The 21,727-nt window shown below is 37.9% G+C and overlaps 1 protein-coding gene across 2 annotated transcripts in view; it reads left to right on the forward strand.

The window, feature by feature from the left end:
• The window catches only part of MBTPS2 (membrane bound transcription factor peptidase, site 2), a 36,138-nt gene extending 17,403 nt beyond the window's left edge, over positions 1-18,735 (forward strand). The window contains exons 7-12 of one of the 2 annotated variants that reach the window (XR_010072163.1): positions 486-666; positions 3,168-3,262; positions 5,228-5,423; positions 5,556-5,620; positions 11,295-11,370; positions 12,722-12,779. Coding sequence is in view for 1 of the 2 variants with exons in the window: in XM_063343065.1 (XP_063199135.1) it covers positions 486-666; positions 3,168-3,262; positions 5,228-5,423; positions 11,295-11,370; positions 12,722-12,944 (771 nt within the window). In the remaining variant the exon portion in view is untranslated. Of the gene's footprint in view, positions 1-485; positions 667-3,167; positions 3,263-5,227; positions 5,424-5,555; positions 5,621-11,294; positions 11,371-12,721 lie in introns of both variants that reach the window. The other variant, XM_063343065.1, reaches the window with a different exon arrangement.
• Positions 18,736-21,727: the final 2,992 nt, after the last annotated feature.

Here is a 21,727-nt window from a genome sequence, read left to right on the forward strand (position 1 = left end):
CAGCACAGCTGTAGAGCTGAAAGGAGCTGAAAGGATTCAGTTTTTCTTGTGTCTAAAAGTGAACTGATATAACTCAGGAGGAGAGTGACATTTATTGTGCTTTATACCTTCAAAAGTATACGTACACCCTGCTTTGTTGAAAGATCCAGGGTATTAATTTAAGCTTCTTGAACTTAAAATGGTAGGAAAACCCACAACATACGAACTTGTATGAAAATAGTTACTCAAATTTGAAGAGTTCCCTTGGAAAACTTCAGGATTTGCCCTTTTCTTTTTCTTTGCACTAAGTAAGTTGTTATTTGTCAAGGAGGTTGTTTTTGTAATGCTGTATCATAAGTTGAAATAATCAGTTCTACTGTAGCCTGAGATTTTCTGTTTCTCTGGGAAGTGTCTTAACCTAAAGATTTCATGGCTATTTGGCAGAACTGTAAACAAATCCTTGTAGTTTTAATTATAACATGACTGACTTCACTGTTTCTTCTCAGGATTCTCCTGCTAATGGACCAAGAGGTCTTTTTGTGGGAGACCTTGTCACTAACCTACAAGACTGCCCAGTCTATAGTGTGGAAGACTGGAATTCTTGTCTGGAAGACATTTCAGAGAAGTCACAGGTCGGCTACTGTTTAAGTGCAGCCACCCTACAGCAATTAAGCTTTCCAGCTAGAGGTATGACTTTAAGTGCTCTCTTCATTATTTTATATTGTAATTTTTTCATGTCTTAGAGACTATTTTGGGTTTAGGATTTGTTGGTGGGGACAGATTTCTCTTAAGTTGAGTCTGCTATCCTATCTTAAGCAGTGACCAATACGCCATTCATTTTTGTGAAATCTGAAAGGAAGAAAGAGGTAGATAGAAGATTGGAAGACCTGTGAAATTCTTCTGTCATCCTATACAAATATCCTGTATGATCCAAATAATGAAATTTGCCTCTTCAGGATATTGCATAGCATGGTTATTAGCAGTAATAAAATTATCTCCTCTATTTTTAGTTCAGTTATATGGATCATCGCAGTGACCTTTTGCAGTTGTAAATTCCACACGTTACCTTACTGCTTTGATCAGCGTGACATTACAAATTGTATGGCTTAACCCAGTGATGTGCCTTATTATGGCCACTTCTGATTGGTCTAACTATACAGGTTTTATGTTTCATTTGCTTCTTCAACCTCATGATGTCATTACTCATAAACTTAGTTTTGCCTGAATTGCACATATTGCTTCTAGAAGTCAGTCTATTTCCTTCTGTTTTCATTTGTACATTAGAGTGCTTGTTGCTGTAACAGCTTACCCCTCAGAAACAAAAAAATGTGAACTGAGCTAAACTAGAACAATAAACAAAAATTAAGTAGAACAAAAAAGAATAGTCAAATTGAATTGGCTGAATGTCTTGTCATGTGCCCTAAAGCTCTCTAGAGTTTGTTTCATGCAAACATGCATGGAAACTGAATTCCAAAGGTAAGGGGCTGCAGCTGAGCAAAACCTATATGATGCTATTCAGAGCTTTAAAATTGTCACTGCATTTTACCATCATACTGGAAGTTAACAGGAGGTCAGGCAGCTTGATGACCTATGTTCTTTTGGTGCATTATAGTTCTCTTGTGAGACTGAAAAGGTAATTTATGTATTTTTTAGTATGTAAGGAAAGTAATCTTACAGCTGGAACTAAGATAAATATTTAAACTGGAAATTAGGAGAGTATGGGTAAGATCCTGCTTTTAGAGACCTGACAGTTTGTACTATCCCTCTGAAGAGGAGGGCAACTTTGGCACACGCTTTCAGCTGTGCAGGGATGGCAAGGAAGAACCAATTCTTAGATGCTGTATGTATATCTGCTTAGATTCTTCTGTTCTCTGGAATGCAATTTCAGAGTCATGGATAATAAAACTGCATATTCTGCAACTGAACCAGTCCTATTTAGATTGAAATACTAGAGACTTAATACTAGAGACTCAATAGTGCTTCCAAGCTTGGTTGCGGTATTGTGTTAGCAGCCCATTGTCCCACTGCTGCATTCTAATCAGACCAGTCTGTCTGCATTTTCAGAGCCATAAGCCTCCAGCAGCGAGAAATATTCCTCTGAAATTAAATGAACTCTGTTTGCTCTCTAGCAGCTGTCATTTGTCAAAATCTTGACAGTTCACAACTTGACATAAATACAGAATATCAATAAAAATGTATCTAGCAAATGGACCCTATCTACTTGGCCATAAAACAAATGGCGAGTAAACTATTTGAGTATGAAGCTGGACAGAAAACAATGCCCCAGGGACCTTCTTGAAATTAAAAAAAAAAGTAAAAAAGTATTTTCAATGTAGTTTATAAGGAAACTAATTTCATGGTCATTCACTATTCAAAAACGTATGTGGTTGCTTAGCCTCAGGGTACTTGAAAAAAGGATTGTACGGTACAGTGCTTGCACCTGTAAGCCCCAGGTATAAAGCTTCATGTTAGTGGACTGCAGATTATGCAGTGATAAATCATCAACGAGTATCGCAGGCTTCATCTGCCTAAGGAAGGTACTGCAGCGTTGCTGTGACACAGATTCTTACAGTGACTATTCTTTTGTGGGTTTTTTAAAGCTGTTGTTGCAGAGTACGTTAGGTTTAATTCATTTAAAGAGTATCTGTACAAAGATTCTCTACCAGACTAGTTAAATCATGGTTTAAAACATCATTTATTCACTGCTGCAGCCTTCAAGGCTTGGAAAGCTTTCAAAACCTGAATACTTGTAAAGGCTTTCACGTATTTAAGAGGACATTTTGAGTGTTGGTCATTTCCGTAGCCAGCCAGTGAAGTAGTAGGTGACAATTAGGTACAGTAGGTACAGTAGCAGGTAAGAATTTTCTATGTCAAGCCTTAACGCAAGTTGGGGCAATGGATAAAAGCATTTTGTAATTTGTAATGCTCAGGACATTGCAGTGGTTAGATCCCCCGTATCTCAAGGAGATTTATTACAATGAAAAAATCAGTATGTGACATGATTGAAATCAGATGACATTCACAGATATAAGCGGTGAAGCTTATTTTTAGTTGTGACTGAACCACAGCTAGGCCCTGTGAATTACTATAGTTCTTGAAGGCTACAGAATGATTTGACTTTATTCAGAGACCAATTGCTTTTCATGAAGTTACTGTAATATTATTTGTTCTTTGCCTATGTTCTTTAGTCTACAGAAGACTGGATGGCACAGTTGAGTGTTGTAGTAACAACAGCCTCACAGACATTTGCTTTTCATATAGCAATAACTTGGACAGCCACCTGGTAAGTTACTTAAACTGCTAATTCTGTTTGGTAAATCTGAAATTATTTATATTAAATTTGTAATATTTACCATCATTTATGCAGCATACTCAAGTGCTTAATACCTACAATTTGTAATAAAGGTGTATGCATATGTTATTCTCCCCATTTACAGCTTAAAAAACCCAAAATATTACTTATGATTTTTCCCATGATTAATCAGGGAGTCTCTGGAAGAATCAGAAAAGATTCCTCATTCCTTTAGGCAGAGACATCTCCCCCATTTTCACCACTGGATGCAGAATATTGGCGAGAAAAAACAGCTTTTGAGAACAAGGTGAAATTGCTTATTTTGGTGCTTCAGTCTTTAAAGGTACTGAGCACTACAGGCAAAAACTGGACTCTGTTCAGTTATTTTGTCTGAAGCTAGCAGTGCTGCTCACTAGGTTAAACTAAAAACATGCAAGAGAAGGTCCTAGAGATTGCCTGGTTTCTCAGAATCAGGTCCTCTATTTGATTCCTTTTTCACCATGTTGATTTTCTTGTAACACATGAAAACACATAAAGTTTTTCAGTAGGATTTTTATTCTCTTCAGAATACAGAAATGTTTGTTAAAATGCATGATTGATATTGACAGTGATGGAATATTTCTAACAGTTCTCTTTACAAGAAAAAGAGCACAAATACCAACTGTGTAAACTTTTCTACACATACCAGTTTGTTATTGTTCTGACCTCTAAGTTAAATACCTAAAGAACTGGAAATAAGTCTGTTCCTGCATCTGCTATGTTTACAGTTTCTACGATGGTAAACTTCCCACTTCAGGGTGATTTTGTGGTATTTAACCACTAAGAACTGAGTACAGACCAGCAGTTCATTTGAAAGATGACAGTGGCTGGTAACATCCCGGAGTTCTGCAAGATTTGATAAATCACTGCCCCACTGAGCTTTGACATTCTTAAGCTCATAGCTGCTACTTAGGAACAGAGAAGAAATAAAAGCATCCAGAAGCCTGTGACCTTCAAGTGTACTTAGATTGGCTGTGAGTTTCTGAACAATTACTTCAAATAGTCCTTGCAGTGCTACGCAGCAGTATTTGAAAGTGTGTCCTCTCCCCCTCAGTAGAATTGAAAGAGCTTGTATTGAGTTTAATGTAGAGTGTCTGACACTCGTGCATCTATGGGGATTGCAACTATCATGATGAGAAGCAAGAAAATCCCTTTTTTTGTTGTTGTTTTTGTCTTCCTAAGGCAAACAGTAGATGAAGAACTTTCCTTGCTTGCGTTTAAGAGCAAAATGAAAATCAGCACTGAGCTTTTACGAGAGGCATGAGGGGGGAAAAACAATTTCCTGTTCCTTTCTGCTGTACTCTCTTTGGCCTGTGGGGAGCAAGAAAGATCTGGACTTTCAGACTGCTGAGTGAGGGAGTGTTATAGGTAGGACTTGGGACACAGCACTGCATTAAGTCCTGTGCTCATCTTAGTTGAGAATGGTTTCTTAGTGATCACACAGCCGGTAGGTTTTTTGGTTTGTTTGCTGAACATAAGGTTTTGTTCAGCCAAATGAGGTTTTAGATAATGAAGATTAAAACTTCTTAAACAGGTAAGTCACTAGTATGTTGATACAAGCTCTGTTCATTAGAAATCACTGACTTATGTTTAGATGCCTTGATTTCTTTTGTGCATGTGTGTACCTTTTTAAAAATAGTTATCTTTATTTTGGTACACGTGCACACCCTGTCTTCCACATTCCGCCAAAATGGAATGACAAGCTGAATATATATCAGGAAGAGGTTCTGCAGGATTTGAAAAAAAAAAAAAAAAAACCAAACAAAAAAAACACTAAATCAGATTTGAGCTCTTCATGGACTGGTAGTATATTAGTGAGGCACTTCCTTCGCTTTAAAAAGGACTATATAGTACCTTTTTTCTGATCTGTTGGAAAATACCTTTACAGTTGATAATCATTTTAAATGCCCTTTGCAGTATGCCTGTCTGCCAGCACGAAAAGTTATTGAGGCCAGCAAAGTTTGTCGAACCAACATGGATTGCCAGAAGGACTCTGTTCCAAGCTTTTGTGTGACTCCTTCTTTAGAGAACCAAACAAGACTAATCAGGGTAAAACATCCACCCCATATTGACATGCTGTATGTAGGACACCCTATGCATCTTCAGTACACAGGTTGGTGTTATTTATTAAAACAATTTAAGAAAAAACATTTCTAACATTGTTTACTTTGCCTGGCTGCTTGAACAAGGTCTTGGAGCACTTGTCAGTTAACTTGTTTAATGCAGAATCCATTTCTTGTTACAGCCAGTGGAGAGACATGGACTACTCAGGCCTAAAATGAAATGTGCACAGTGCAATGAGTTACGAAGGTAATAGAAACCATATGTGATATGAGATAGTTGGGTTTTTTTCAGAAAAGTATGAAAGGGCTATTTCAATAACAGATCTCACTCAGGTTAGTCATGGGAACCAGGCACCTGCATTTTCCTAACACATAAACTTCTCAAAATACTATTGTAAAATCTCTAGGGCATCTTGCTGTAAGACCTTGCCTGGAATATTAGCATGACTGCTTAAATCATACCTAATATCCAAGTATCTGTGACAGATTCCCATGACTGCTGAGCCACAGGTACAATTACAACATAGCTTTTTCCTGATTTTTATTTATTTATTTGAGTGCCCTAAAATAAGTAACATACAACAGCTTAGTCCCTTTCTTTGAAATGGACTATGGCTCTCCTTTAGGCAAGCTTATATGCTTAAGCCAGGTATACAAGTAAAAAGTAATTCTGCTCTTGGAGCAAATATGGAAAGAATGAACAAATTCATCTACATTCCTACTTAGTAGCTTGAGTGGCATCGTGAAAATTAGCTTCAGATGGCCTAAAAAATTCTGAAGTGTTAAAGTAATGTCCCTTCCTGTGAGGAAGTTCTCTGTTCCTCACAGACGGCTATACCTCACAGGGGGAGATTCTACTTCAGACATCTTGAAGTACCTCCTTAGCAAGGCATTGTACTTTTCTGAATAAGCACTGGAATTAGGTACTAAAAGCTTTAGAAACAGTGATGAAATCTGGTAGTGTAAATCCATTAGCAATCTTGCATAAACATATTTTTAGTTAATCTCTCAGTCTTTATCTTTCTGTACTGGTCGTATTTTAATACTGCATGACAAATTATTTATTTCTACTTGTTTACACTCTACCCTCATTTAAGCGCAAAATACGATCGCTTTACTTGTTATTTCTGCCCTTTTGCCATTTAGGAGGAAAAACATTGTTCACCTGTGTGATATCGATACACAGTTCTATATTTGATGACATCTATTCCAAACGCAGCAACAAATTTTAAGAATAGAGTTTGATAATTATTTCAAGTTCCCTTTCTTGGTCTCTAACAATACAAACTGTAGGTACTGTAGAATAATTGATATTGTTCTCTTTTCTAATATGTTGGAGCAATGGAGTTTTAGTCAGTGTTTCCTACTGAACGCTAATTCTGCAAAACGATCAGAACCTGTCAGTCTTTCAGAAGTCGGAAAAGAATGTTATTGCATCTAAAGAGGTAGTTCTACTTTAAGAAGTTACTGTGTGAAAATACAATTTACAGGAATATAATTCCTAAGTGATTTACTGTACCCGGGGAGCTGCACATTGAATGTGCTAATTTGAAAGCTAAAAGCTTGACTTTATAATAAACTTCGCTGCAAATGCAAACTGTACTCCCCTTGGAAAAACACCAGAGCTAAAATTATAGGATCCTGGCTTGGGCAGCAGGTGGTCTGCTGTACCATCGTAGGGTTCCATGCATTCCAATGAAACAACTTCTAAATATTTCAGACTTAACTTTGCACTGTACAATGCTGGCTTCAGGACAACAGGTTTGATTTTTTTTTCCAAGTGTGACCTATCAGAATGTGGTAACCATTTTTTTACAGTTAAGAAAGGAAAATAATTTCTTCCTCTACTGTGTGACTTTTGAAATAGGAATACATTTTAGTGAAATGCCTTATTCTTGACTGTGATCTTTCTGCCTGCAGGAAACATTACTTTTTAGAGTAGTGCCACATTTAACGCTCAACCTGATACGGTGGTTGTACTAGTTTGTACTGTAGCTTTACTTTCTCTAGTAATGTCACTAAGGTAATGTTTGAAAAACATTCTAAGATTATGCATGTATTATTTTCTACTTAGGCTTGTATTGTTGTCATGATAGTCCTGATTTACGGAGAAGCAATAATTATTTCATATTTTCATTTGAAGCTAGCTTCCAGGTACATTATTTTTAAAATTTTGTATTCACATTCACAAGAAAAAGGCTATACAGCCTAATTCCATGAAATGTTCCTGTTTCCTCAATGTAAAATATCCTAGCAAAAATACTTTTTGTTGATATAGATGCCATATATTGCTCTTGTTTCCAGTATAAAAAAAATGTAAGGAATCATACTCCTTAATGAACTTACAGTGCTGGAGATTTTGACAAAACTAAACGAGAAGGGATGATGAGGAATGCACATTGTTTAGGATGACACATTGATTAATCCTTTTAATTAGCACTCTCCCTGTAAAAAGTATCTAATGTAATCCAATATAAATTCATACTGTGGGTTTAAGTCATGTGGTATTACTCAAGACTTCTATACTTTTCTTACTGCAGGACAGTTATGCTCTGGAGGCTCTCCCTATGTCGGACATATGATATGTAAGGTTGTAAGGTTGAAATGGAGGGCCCTTTTGTTATTGCCATGCAACTTTGCAGTCTTTCTTCTTTATTTTGTGTGTTGTTTTTTATTCCTTCATGTCATTGCTGGTATTGCAAAATCTTGGCTTCCTTCTGTGGCCCTTGTTGGTTGGGAAGAATCTGGTGACTAACATTCACATTTGGAATTTGCACTGCTTGAGGGAAGATCATATCCCTGAATGTTACTCTATTTGCATCGCCCATCAGGGATCCAAAACTGCAAGATTTTCTTCATGAAAATAAGATGGAATTTACCAAAGCCACTTCCTAGCTTTGGGAAGGTTTTGGGGCAACAACAGCCATAATCCCTGATTAAGGTCTGTCTGTTAGAGTCTGGTTTCTCAGTATTTCCATGCATGTTTCCCGTTATTGCTGAGGATGATCCTTCTTTGCTTTCAGCCCATATTTAAAGGGTTACAGGTGTAGTTCTTCTGGAGACCACTCAGAAATATCTCATGCTGTACTGTCTCTTTCCTCCATAGCATACATGCCCTTTCCTCCATGAAGAGGTTTTGAAAAGCTTTTTGGTAAACGTAGTCTCCAAATCACTTCTAATTAAAATTGTGCCTGTTGTGCATTCTTCTCAATATTTGCCAACACCATGTAGCATTAGCCCACAAAAGAAATGTTAATTCCAGGTCAAAGAATTGTTTAATTAGAGTGGGAAAACAATGACTGTTTTCTCTCACCCAGCCTCGTTGCCGTTCATCTCTTCGCAGCAGCGTCTTTTGAAGACAAGGCTGGAGAACATTATTTCTGTAATTCTTTGCTTTTTCCTCAAAGGACAGATTGCCTGCTGCCATTAGGTTTGATCCATTACAGCCACTAAATTCATTGCCTCATATTACAGTATCTAGAGTTCAGTACAGTAACTTCCTGAAGAGTTTCTTTGTGTCTTGGAGATTGCTTCAGCAGCAAGGTTTGGAGTTTAGAGCCTGTCTACTGTCTGTCAGGGACAGCAGACAGTTTGTTATAACAAAGAGGGAAGGAGATTAGTGATCCATTCTAAATGTAGGCACAACTTCAGGTTAAGGATGATGACTTGTTAGCTGCCATTAGGTGTTCGTCAAGAGCAGTCAGGCTTTGAAATTACGCTGTATTGCAGTGTGTGTCTTTCGAAACCTTTGAATACACTGTCTGCCTCAGCCATTTTGCTGTTTTGGCTCATGAACAAGAGGTCTGGTCAGGTGGTCTGATCAGATGTTCTGATACCAGCCTTCAGCTTCATGAGTTGTTTGCTTTGGATATCACTTGACTTGGATGCCTCTGACTTTCTGAGCTGGGTGATGTCCAAGATTTCTGACTGTTATGTTCTTCACTCAGTAGTCATAGAATCATAGAATGGTTCAGGTTCAGGACCTTAAAGATCATCTAGTTCCAACCCCCCTGCCACGGGCAGGGACACCTCCCACTAGACTAGGTTGCTCAAAGCCCCATCCAGCCTGGTCTTGAAAGTAAGCATCTCCTTCGAGCTGGAAGTCTTTGAGCTGAGTCCAACAGACTTATTTGTTTTCTCTCAGTTCCCCTTCATCAGAGGTCTGTCTTAAGCTAAGGTAAGAGAGAACATAATTTTCAAGCCATCTTGGCATAGCTGTGGCAGTTTTGGTATTGGAAAGTTCTCTTCTTGTTGCCACACCAAAAGCATTCCTTCTTTGGGACTGCTTGCTATCCAAATCTCTCCATGGTATGCTTGCTGGTTGTAATAATTACCTCTTCTGATTCGTCAAGAAGGTCTCTAACAGAAGAAAATGTGTTTATGTGGCTGAGTGGACCAGTTCTGTGCTTCTTCTGCCTTTGCAACTACTTTCCCTTCGTCTTTGTTCCAATGTCCTTGAATTGTTTATTGAACCTGAAGAAGTCTGGTCTGAATCTTAAGCAAGATATACTTAGCAGCACTTTTGGTATATTATGTACTAATACTGGGGTTTCCAGTGTTCTCTTAGCCTATGGTTTTAAAACTTCTCTAAGGGCGGGTAAAATTGTTCCTTTCTCAGGGGGTGTTTGTATTGAGTGGGATTTGAACTCTTGCTTTCACCTGTCTCTGTGGACAAGGTATTTCTTACAGCTATAACTTTTTCCCAGGTTGACAGGGGAAATTCAAGCTATTGTGGCTGGCCTCAACTCGCATCCGGAGTTGTTCTTTAGGGACAGAGGGACTATTGTTGATACTGTGCAAGCTCATTCTTAAGGTGGTTTTCTAATTCTGCCTTAATTTACTTAAACCTCTTCCTTCCATGGGTAAGACTCCCCTATGCTATGAGTGGAGCCTTCTCGTAGGAAAGGTGTCCCTCTTCCAGCTGTCACAGAACTAAGGCTTTCAAATGGTCCCTGAGGATCACAGACCAAGACTGCTGTTTACTTTGAAAGACTGCATCAAGACTTTTTATGAGACAGCCCAGATGGAGCATCCCTGTACAAACAGAGTGCACTCTGGGAGGTCTCAAGCTACCTCAGTTTTCTTTGAGGAGTCTCTCATAAACATTTGACATGCAGACAGATGAACCTTCATGTACACCTTCAAAGAAGTTACAATACTAAAGAAGTGTTTCAAGGTCATGTGGTGCTTGACACTTCAAATTTACAGTCACTATTTATATGAAGGATGCTGTGTCCCACCTCTCAGGTTTTTAAGTTGCATTAAGTTACACCTTGGAGTCATCTGAAGACTGAAAAAGAAACTACTTACATACTGGCTAACTGGTGTTAAGATGTGTAATGCACCCGTGCATCATGTCCTAGCCTTTGCTTTCTCAGAGTGACTCTAGAACTCTGCTCCATATCTGCCCCGCTCTTATACCCCCTGAGAACAGGGGTATCTTCTGCAGGTACTGCAAGAGAAGAATTTTCTGGCCTTTGGAGAAAGTACCCACACATGTGCACCCACAGTATGAATGTATACATGTGGACTGCATATGTTGAAAAACTATGGTAACTGGTAACTATAATTTCTTTTTATATGTTTTTCTTTGAAAAGGACTTAAATTACACAATGTGGTCTTTACTACTACAGATGTCCAGTTGCCTCTGAAAATATATATCTTAGATCTACTTTTACTGAAATCATGCTAACTGTTATTTTGTGGAGTGACTTTACTATGATAGTGACCATGGTTAAGAAAGATTTAATGGCTGCACTCTTTTAAAAAGAAAGACAAAGCAAAACCATATTTAGATTGGTTATTCATCCTTGAAGAAATGTGATTTCAGATCTGATTTTTCTGCAAAATTATAATTCATAAATGTTATAATCCTGGAATGACTGTTCATGTTTTGTGTATCTTTATCTTTTCATTTCAGTAAGTCTCAGCAGTTTTGTACCAAGACAAAACTTTCTAAGCATCGATCTGCCTGTGGTGATAGAGACGTTTTGCAAGTATCCTTTGAAGTATGCTTGTTCTTTTAAGGCAAGAAGGGAAGCGTTTAGAATTTGGTGACCCAGCAAAATTTCAGTTGGATATCATTTTAGACAGGAAGCTCTGAAACATTTTTGTTGCATTTTAACATCTTTATCCCATCTCTGCATTGATTATTGTCCATGTGACAAGCTCAAAATGAAATCTCTCACTTTCTTGTGCTTAGCAGGATATTTTTGGTCAGTGCTTTTTTAACTCTTTCTTAAGGGTAAGTCTTAAAAGCTGTGATGACAAAGTCAAAGTAATCCTGAATTTACGGCAGGACAAATTGGATGTTATTGCTAGCTTTGTTATGTCAGAGTTTTATCATTTTTCAGTCATTATAATGAACTAAATAACAGGCTATTGTTGTTGGTTTTTTTTCTTTTCCGTCAACAGAAAAGAAAACCTAGCCTATTCAAAATGTAGGATTACAATTCAGGTAAAACATTTGTATTAATGAGCAAGATTATATATATCCGTATACGTAAAGGTGAGTAGGCTTAAATATGGCTAATCTAAGAACCCTTAGCCTTAGAAATGGAAATGTTTATGTGTGGCTATAGAACAATTAAACAGTGTAGTTCAGATTTGTCCATAAATCTAGAGTAAAGATGCTACATGAGCTTCCCTTTTCTGGGAACACACCAAGGTTCACGCTGACCCAGCTGCTTTCTGAGTCGTATGTCTTTTTATCCAGCCATTATAGGATGGAGGTAGGTATTAATGTTAGCAAGCCTTTACCAACAATAAAAATTATCTACCCGTGCCTTATTCTCACATGCATATGCACATACAGAAATACACTGATCTTTTCTGGCTAACAGGCCAGTAGGAGAGAGAGGCCAGGTTTCCAGTTATATTCTAGCCATTTACTTACTCCAGCAAGGGAGTGTTTTGGAAAATATTCCCAATTGTTATTTCATACTTAGGTCATAGGTCTAGAATACCTTCTTACTTCAGGCATGGTGTCAGAGCTATAACCTGGCTCCAAAACCACACAAAGCGAGGGAGGAAGATGGGCAGCGTTAAGTATTGTTTTGCAGTCTCCTGCTTTCATCTGAGTTGTGAAGAGTGCAGGTTGTTTAAGTATCCAAACCTAGTGCTTTAAAAAAAAAAAAATGAATCTATAAAGGCAATTCTCTGAGTTGGTATGTTATGGTGTAAAAATCATTGTACTCATGTAATTTCCGTGAAACAGAATGGTAGCTAAAAAAAGATAATAAACCTCATATGCTTCTGCATACTAAAAATAAAAAAAATGTTTTGTATTTTATTTTATTTTTACATTTTCTTGAATATCATTAATAAACCTTAACTAATGTCAACCAGGTACCTAATTTCCCTGTCAGGAGCACTGGCAGTTATCAATGCTGTACCCTGCTTCGCTTTGGATGGTCAGTGGATATTGAATTCATTCCTGGAAGCCACTCTGAGCTCCCTGATTGTAGAAAAACAAAACAGAGAGCTTGTTGGCTTTTTAATTTTGCTTGCTGGTAGTGCACTTTTGGCTGCCAATGTTGCACTGGGACTTTGGATGGTGACAGCACGATAGAATATTGGACGCTCTTCCATCAGTTCTCAAAGTACACAGAAATAATTAATCCATTGCCTTTTAGAACTTCAGTACTGAGATTGAAATAATTCCCTTAAAATGGCACTGAAAGAACAATCACTGGTGGATGCTGGTTTAATTTAAATCTGTACATTGTGCCTGTGGTCGTGAGAAAACTAATAGAAAGAAGTAGGAACCTTTTCATGTACTCTTTAAGCACTGTACTAATTTGGGAGAAATTGCATTGTAAAGTTTCACATGAAAAAGCCTGAGAATTCATTAATTTAGATCTCAAAATAAGGGAATTATTTGGCCTCAAATATTTGTAAAGTGGGAGGAAAAAAAAAATGCTTAGGTTTTATTTTATAATTTGAATAATTGTCAGAAAATTGTGTGTAGGCTCTGATCATTTCTCAGTCAGCATAGTCTTGAGTGTCTTGTTTTGTTTTTTTAATCTGGTGTTCTACCAGACTGGACCCTAAGAAGCCCTAAAGTCTGATCTCAAAATGGTGAAAAGCTAAGAAAATACTTACGGTGTGTTAATGAGGAGTGAGAGGCCATATGGGTTAGTATCTTTCCTTTCAGCTGGCCAAAATGACTGGAAGCACGTTGTCCTCAGGATGTATATGAGAAGTGCCAACATCTGTTAAGAATGAGGCATGTGGGAGGATATGTGGGAGGATAACAAAGCCCACATGTCTGTGTTTCTTACACATTCAGTTGTATATTATCATACACAGATGAAGATTTTTTTTTTAAAGGCAATATTTGTCAGCAATAGCCATTAGATAACGGAAATTTAGTTTCTGAGTGATGAAGTATGCTGTGCACAATACAAGTGATAAGTAATGTTTGTGTTGTTTTACTCAGAAAATAATATGTGTTATACCTGTTTACAGTCAAAAGTGAAACCTATTGTTTTTACGGTGTCTATCTTCTGATGCTATGCATGTAATATGTACAGTAACTCACTGATGGTTTTCTGTCTTTCAAAGGGTTGTTTTCCTTTGATAGAATTCATTCTGTTCAAAGATAGCTAACAAAGATGTTTTAGCTGAAGCTGATCTTGGATCAGAATGCTTAGAGGAAAAATACAATTGTGAATTGAACTATTTAAACATTTGGCTTTGCTTTCTGAAATGAATACAGACCATATCCTCGTTCGTAAATGAACGGTGGAGGAACAGCCAGTGTTTTGCTGACTGAAGTATGTCTGACATACTTTGAAGGTCTTTAAGTCTGTAATGGTTTGTCCCCAATAGGAATACATATTGACTGTCATACCCTCCTGTGATATATTGCCTAATTTATATAAATCAGGTTCATTCAGCTGCTTGCCTCAATATAGGCTGATATTACAAAAAAAAAAAAAAGCTCTAGTTTGGGAGCCTAAATATTTGCATTAGGGATATTTTGAAAAATACCCTGCAGCTTCTGTCTCATACAGTGCTCCCCATAGGAGCTGCTGCAGCTCAGAGTTCCTTTACAGAAATGGCCTTTCCATCAGGAGCTGACGTGGAAGCTGATCTCAGGGGTACTGGCCTGCAGGGAGTACTGAAGCGTTCATGGCCGGCCAACATGGATGCTCGGGGCACTACAGGTGAAAGCCTGGGTAATTGTAAAAGAGGGGTTGAGCCTGGTTCCTGGTGCTACTGTGTGGATTCGTAACTATGATGTTTGCATTTGTCCACTGATGTGTTGATGTATTTTTGCACAGTAGCCTTCACGCTTGCTTAAGATGTATTCTTTTCTGATGCTGATGCAAGCAGTGATGAGAGAGCATGTTTGTTTATTTGTTGTTGTGTTAGTTTACTTACCTCTCCAGTGCCGTCACAGGCTCGGTGGGCCTCTTGAAGTTCACCTCTGCGGGGTGGCAGGCCCGCGCCTCTCAGCCATTTCAACTCAGGCGTTGTCGGCACAGATCTTGGTAAGAGAGAGTAAATCCTCCGGTCAATCCAGCGTGAGTCGGTCCCTTTGGGGACTGTTAAAGGTCAGACAAAGTGCAAGAAAGGAAAAACAGTCAGAAACTGCCAGCAGGCTTCTCTTTCTTCCAGAGACACCCCGAAAGTCTATAGCTCATCGTCACTCCTGGAAGCGTATCGAGGTTTCAGGGTAGCAGTTCTGATGGGCACTGCCATCTCTCCGTGGAGAGGAGGGGCAGGAGCAGCCCGGTTCTTGCACAAAGCCTGGCTCTGACACTACGCTCCAGGAGCCTTGTCGCTCGCCTAAGTGGCTGCTTACTCATCTGGGCTCTTCCTTCCAGTGGCTCTGTGCCACTCTCCTCTGTCTCTGTGTCTTGTCCAATCTATAGTGCACAACATTAATTGGCATTTAGGACTTTTAATACAATTTAGTAAGACAGGATATTTACTTTTTAAAGTGGCTACTATTTATGTGTCAGAGTTGCATTGCTGTCTTATTATCTAAAGCAGCAAAAAATGCATCTATGGTGATTTCAAAAATATTTTGTGAAAAACATCTCAAGTCGACTACAACTGCTTGGGACAATCTTTTAGCATAGTACCCCTCCTGAACGTGTAGGCAAGAGATTTAAAAAAACAAAGTTTCTGACTTAACATACACAAGTTACGTCTGCTATAATGAGGCTGGCAGGTTGTTCCTGGTTATTTAATGTGCTACCAAAACATGATGTTTTATCAAAGGAAACTAAATCCAGTTTATTTTACTTTACACAATCACTGAAAGCCACAGTTATACTAAGTAGAACTTCAGTCTGTGTTTGACCTTATAATCAAAAAGAGGGAGGAGAAGACATCAGTCATGTTTTTAGCAAAACGGACATGCTAGTACACTGTAAAGACCCTGGTTATCTTTTATAGGAGAGATAGTACTAGACGTGTTTAAAAATAATTCATGGGTCCATTTTTTTGTGTGCTGGAATTCTACTGAAGAAGGGTCTGATTTAGTTATGTACAGGTGCTTTGAATCCAGACTTTAAGCAAACTGGGTATGAATGGTGACCCAGTGCATCTTAGATTACTTGTGGACAAAGGTAATAGTTAAGTTGGACCACTCTCGGAAGAAAAAGTTCTTCAGTGGATCCATTTCATTCTCCTATAATCCTAACATATGGATTACATTCTGATAAGCAAGTGACACACATTGGGAAGAGTTTTGCTGGGGTTTTGTTTGTTTAACAAGAGAGAACACAGAAGGACACAGAATGGGGTTTTTTTGTGTTGTATTTTTACTCTCGACTATTTCTGTTTTTGTAAAAATTGAAAGGAAGTCTTTCCTTAAAATGAAATTTTTCCATTTCTCATTCTAATTAGCCTCAGAATGTAGCATATTCTTTAATACAGAATCCATCAATATAATTATAGGACATAGTAACTGGAGTATAGAACAGAACACTCTTAAAGATTGGATGGGTACTACTATTTATGTATATACTATGCATTTGAAATCTGTATCAGATGGAAAAAGCAATGTCTAACATTGGGAAGCGTAATATATAGCTTTTACTTGAAAACTGCCAGAAGAATTCCACAATTGTAATCAGTGATTGTTCTGATTTTTTTTATGAGAATTTTTTTATATCAGCAGACTTCCATAGCATGTTCTGATAATCCATGATATGACATGAAAATGGCTAACTTCTTAGCATGTGGGAAGTTACACACTCTTTGCTAACTTAGGAAATTAAAAGCAGCTTGCTTCTGTACAAGTTAAATGAAAGTGACTTCAGTAAAAAAAGTAAAGACAAACTTGCAGATTAGTCAGACCAAATTTATGAGCCAGAGTGGAAAATCTCTTAATTCATCCTTTTTATTTAGAATGAAACAAGAAACTGTATTGGCAGTTATACTTTTCAGTGATGATGATTCTGTGTTTGTGTATATGCGTGTGCATACATGTATAGACACATATAAATAAGATACAGCCACAGCCACAGTCTGTATTGGTACTTTTTTAGGGATAACTTAGCAGTCCTCCATACTCTGCAATGAAGGCTTTTTTTTCCTTTTCCTTCTCTCTATGAATTCCATGCCTTTCACTGGATTTTAAAATTGCGGCTATGTTTTTCTCCCATAACTGATCTAACTCTTCTTTATTAACAGAAGACAAGTGATGGACATAATGTAGGCACAGCTGCATAAATTCTGCTCAGCCAATGTTTAAAATGTGTTTCTTGCTTTCTGTGAGGCCTCAGCTACAAGCATGGTAAACACAGATTTTTCAGGCCAACTAAAAGCAGTCAACCTTAGAATCCATCACTCTCTAAATGCTGCTGTTTCTGCTGTTCTGAATAACTGGGATGAGTGAGACTGTGTAGATTATACGGAAGAAATAATGTTTTCAGGACAGACCCTCCCATGGCAGTCAGGATGTTTCAGTTTTCTTGAAATAAGGATAAATTTTTGTTCTCTTTAGAACAATCCAAGTTTTCTAATAAGTTTCCTTTACATTTTACGTGATGGCAAAGGGTGACCTGTAGCAAATAAGTTTTTAAATAAATTCTGTATGGCTTCTATCTGAAAGATCTGAATTTGTATCTGGATATAATTTATGACAGATGAAGAAGGGTTATAAAGATTTAGGTAGCCTAGTCTGGTTTTAATTATTTTAAAAAGATGTGAATTAAACTCTAGAAGTAAGTAGTTATTTGTAAAATATGCATTCTATACACCTGCATTCAGACCAGTTCCCGCAACCAGTCTTGCCTCAGCTTTGTTCTTGTGACCTTGTGAGTAAGGAAGCTGAATCTAACTCAGGTAAGATCCAATATTAGCAGTTATTTTATACCCTTTTTACCCTGAACTTCATTTAACACTATAGATGGATGAGTTGTTTAATGTGGCTGAGTTATCTGGGGTACGTATCCTGTATTAATGCAGCATTTGGGAAGTGTTGTAACTTCCAGAAAATTACTTTTCTTGTTCCTTGGACTCATCCACTATGGTCATGTGAAGAGCAGATGGCAGTGACTAAGGGCAGTGAAGAACCTCAGTTTATGGCAGCTTTACGAAACCTTCGCACTGCTGACCCAGTGTGAAAGGACAGGAACAAAGAGCAGGATATGACACTGCAATTCCATTTACATTGGCATGAAGCATGAATTGAACTTGTAATTATCATTTCAGAGCATGCAGATATATTTTCCAGCCTTTCACTGAATCATTCAGTGACGGGCGATCCAACTGGTTTTGGGTTTGTTTTTTTTTACACTTTGTCATTCCGTGTAGTGACCAAGTGGCGTGGGTAGTTGTAACTTCCTGAGTAAAATGGACTTGGATTTTTCTCACCTCTAGTTGTTCATCTTGAGGGTTGGGTTTTGCAGTATCATCGTGTAATTGACCTTCACTTGATACTAATTTGAAAGTTTGGAGGCTATTTCCAAGCCATCACTAGAGAAATCTTGTTTCTTCCTTCCCAAGTTGTTTGTTAATATTTTAAATTCCTCTTTTCCTTACATAACTTTGCTTTTAGATTTCATATGCTCAGATGATCTTATCTGAAATCTGTCAATGAAATGCGTATTGTTTTGAAATTCACTGTGGAGTTTTTTTCCTCTACATAGCCTTATTTTTCACACTGACTCACAGCTGTGGAATGTTAGATTTCTAGACCCTTTGTTCCCACTATGCATTGTTCATGATCATGTTTTTTTAAAAAAAGGAAAAAAAAAAAAAAGAAAGCGTCTTTTTTTAAAATGTCAGCTAACAAATATATGGAACACTTTGAATAATGTATTGTGCTTTTGTTTTGCCTTTTTTCTCTATTTAATCAACCAAACAATAAGTATTGTTTTCTATGTATGATAAATGTATCCTGCAAATAAATTCATTGTTTGATTGTTAATGTGCTTAGATCTGTTTTTAAAAATAAGGTAAGAGTGACATAATTCCTTACTTGTAGCAATTACCGTATTCTCTCGTATATTCTCATACTCTTACGTATGTAATTTATATTCTGTCTCTGGGTACCAACGAGGTACCACAAGGTACTACTATCCTTTTCGGTATCTGACCACCTCCTAAAATTAATAATCACTTTACTTTCCCTTATTTATCAGCTTACCACAGTAATGGTTTGAGTTATAGCAGAAATACATGCAGACAGACACCTACACGTTGTTCTGGAGTGAAGCTACCTTCATTTGAATGTGCCCAAGGTACATCGTGACTGCCTTACAGGAGCAGATCCCTTTCTCTTGTCTTAGTTCCTGTGTGATTCTCTGATGGAGTTATGGACCTCTGTGAGCTTGGTTTGTAGTGAAATATTTGACACAGGGTGCCATAGTCAAGGTAAGTGAAACCACCTCTTTGGGTGTTAAGGCCAGTCCTGTGTGAAGGACTTAAAAAGTCAGATCTTCGAATGACGTTAAGGTGATGTTATGTATCACAATCTTTGATTTGTAGAGACAGGCCAGCCCGGAGCTGGGCACATATCCCAGCTAGTTTGAACAAATTTACTTAGGTATCCAGATGCTATCTGGGGCTGCGTTAGCAGGGTGTAACCAGGTTATTTAGCTTTATTTGAGAATGAAGCTTTATTGCTCAGTTTCTTGAGCAAGATCATGTGGAGTTAGCCAGGTTATTTGTACTGAGAACTAAATTGTCCTTTGTTGCTTATTGGACAAGCTGTTACTTTATACAAGCGGAGCTGTTTCAGCAAGCATGGCTTTGTTCCCAGATAAAAGATTACCATGAGAAACAGGCACAAAGCACAGATCGGACACATTGGTAGGATTTCCCAGATAGGTCGCTATGCAATTTTCTGAATACTTGCATGAGGAGATGGTGCTTTTTTTCCTCTGTTTCTTGCCCATGTTAAAGGTAGAGACAACAGTTTATTTTTTCTGAAGCATTTAAGCTTCTAGGAGGGTCCTGAGGTTTTTCAATTGATTTTAGAAATGTTAACCCTTAGTCTGATCACGTATGTTCTGTAGTCTAGAATAAAAACAGTGATGTCTTAATGTCATCTGGAGGAATGTTCCCTTAATCACTAATATAATTTCAGGATGAGATTTAAAAAGAAATACTGTATCTATGAGGCTTACTGCTGGTAATTTTATAAAGAAGGCTTAATATAATTCTTCCTCTGATCATACCAGTTTCAATCACCAAGCAGAAGCATTCCTAAGCACCTTCAGTAGACCTGTTTGCATTGAACTGACTTACTTAAATCTTTTTTAAGATATTTATGAGATTTTGATGTGAGCTAGCCAATGAAATACAATTTGAGGTTTAATTCTAATCTTATGGTGGTAAGCTGGGAGAATCCACAACTTTCATGAGGTCTAACCAGCAGTCACCCAGACTTCTACCAACTTTTTCCCCCTTTTTTTTACCTCAGATAGATGTGGGTCTGGTGTTTACCTTGATGCTTTTAAGGCTCCATTGTTGTTGAAATAGCATTGGATGTTCTTAACAATTACATATCTTATTCTCTACATTTCTGATTAATTCTACTTCTTTTTAGTTCTTTGTGAATACAGTAGTGGCTGAATAATATGTAACTGCCACTTCTGACAGTCTTGAAAACACATGGTCATACATCCTTTTTCATTTCCCCTGAAAGGAATCTTTCAAACTAAAAAGAAAGACTTTTTTTTTTTTACTTGCTATTGTATTATGAAAGTCTCTGTATCTTTTTCCCTTTCACAGCTCCATGAGGATCTCTACTAAAATATTACTACTACATATTTTTTAATGTGTAAATTCCTCTGAGCCTACTGAATTTGATTCAGTTACCCACATAGGCATCTGTTGTGGTCTGAGATATCCTAAGGTGTTCTTAGGTTAATAACCTGACTTGGAATGACGTTTTGAAACTCATTCCCCAGTTGTCTCCTTTTGTCTCCAGTTGGTTTAGGTCTTAGGGTTTCTAAGGCCTACGCATGGGGTTGGCAGATGTGGGTGAGGCCCTGTAGGAGATCAAAGGCATTCTGGACCAGCAGCTGGATACTCGGAGGGGTGGGTACCTGAGGGCATTTTGTATCACGCCAGATGCTTAGATGTGGGAAAAAAATCAAGGCAGAATGACTCCTTTCCTTTCCTTGCATTTCTTTTCTTTTTGACTCATGAATTAAAGTGGAATATGAGGCTTTTTGCGTGAGTTTTATTTGACATAAAAATACATCCGCGCTTTTCTGTTTGTGCATAATAGTGCCATACAGGCTGTTTTATAAAAGTTAGGCTAGCAGAATACATGCATTATCCTCCTGCTCTGGACCTTAGGTCTGGAAGCAGCAGAAATGAGTATTGCTGCCTTATCTACAGCAAGAACAAGGAAGGCTTATTTTATAAGGAAAATACCATCTGTCTCCAGATGCGGAGTGGTGGTAACAGCAGTGCACAGATTTAGAGGAAGCGATGAAGAGGCACCAGGTGGAGACAAGACTGCACGAGGGGACTATGATCATCTTGGCCAACTGCCACAATTGTGTACTTGATTCTTTTTTTTTTTTTTCTTCCCCTTGCAGGAGAAAAGAATTCGTGGGGCTTACAGTTAGGAATGGGATAAAATCTGGGAAGGGGCGTGACAGTGAGAGGTGGTTTATTCATTTACAGAATCTTTAAATCAGAAAATGAGCATGTGTACTTTACGAGTGGAGATACAAGTGCTGTTCAGTAACTCCACGATAAGCATTTTTACTACTTTTTTTTTTTTTTTCCCCCTTGAAGCATTTATGCAGCTGACCTGCAAATAAAACTGACAAACTTCCATCATGGGTAGAAACATCTCGTGTAGTAAGATCAGAAGCCTGTCCTTCTAGATAGTAGTTCAGGGCATTTAGACGTCGGAGTTGTGTCCCT

This window comes from Chroicocephalus ridibundus, chromosome 1 (assembly GCF_963924245.1).
Source record: "Chroicocephalus ridibundus chromosome 1, bChrRid1.1, whole genome shotgun sequence".
Classification (NCBI taxonomy): Eukaryota; Metazoa; Chordata; class Aves; order Charadriiformes; family Laridae; genus Chroicocephalus; species Chroicocephalus ridibundus.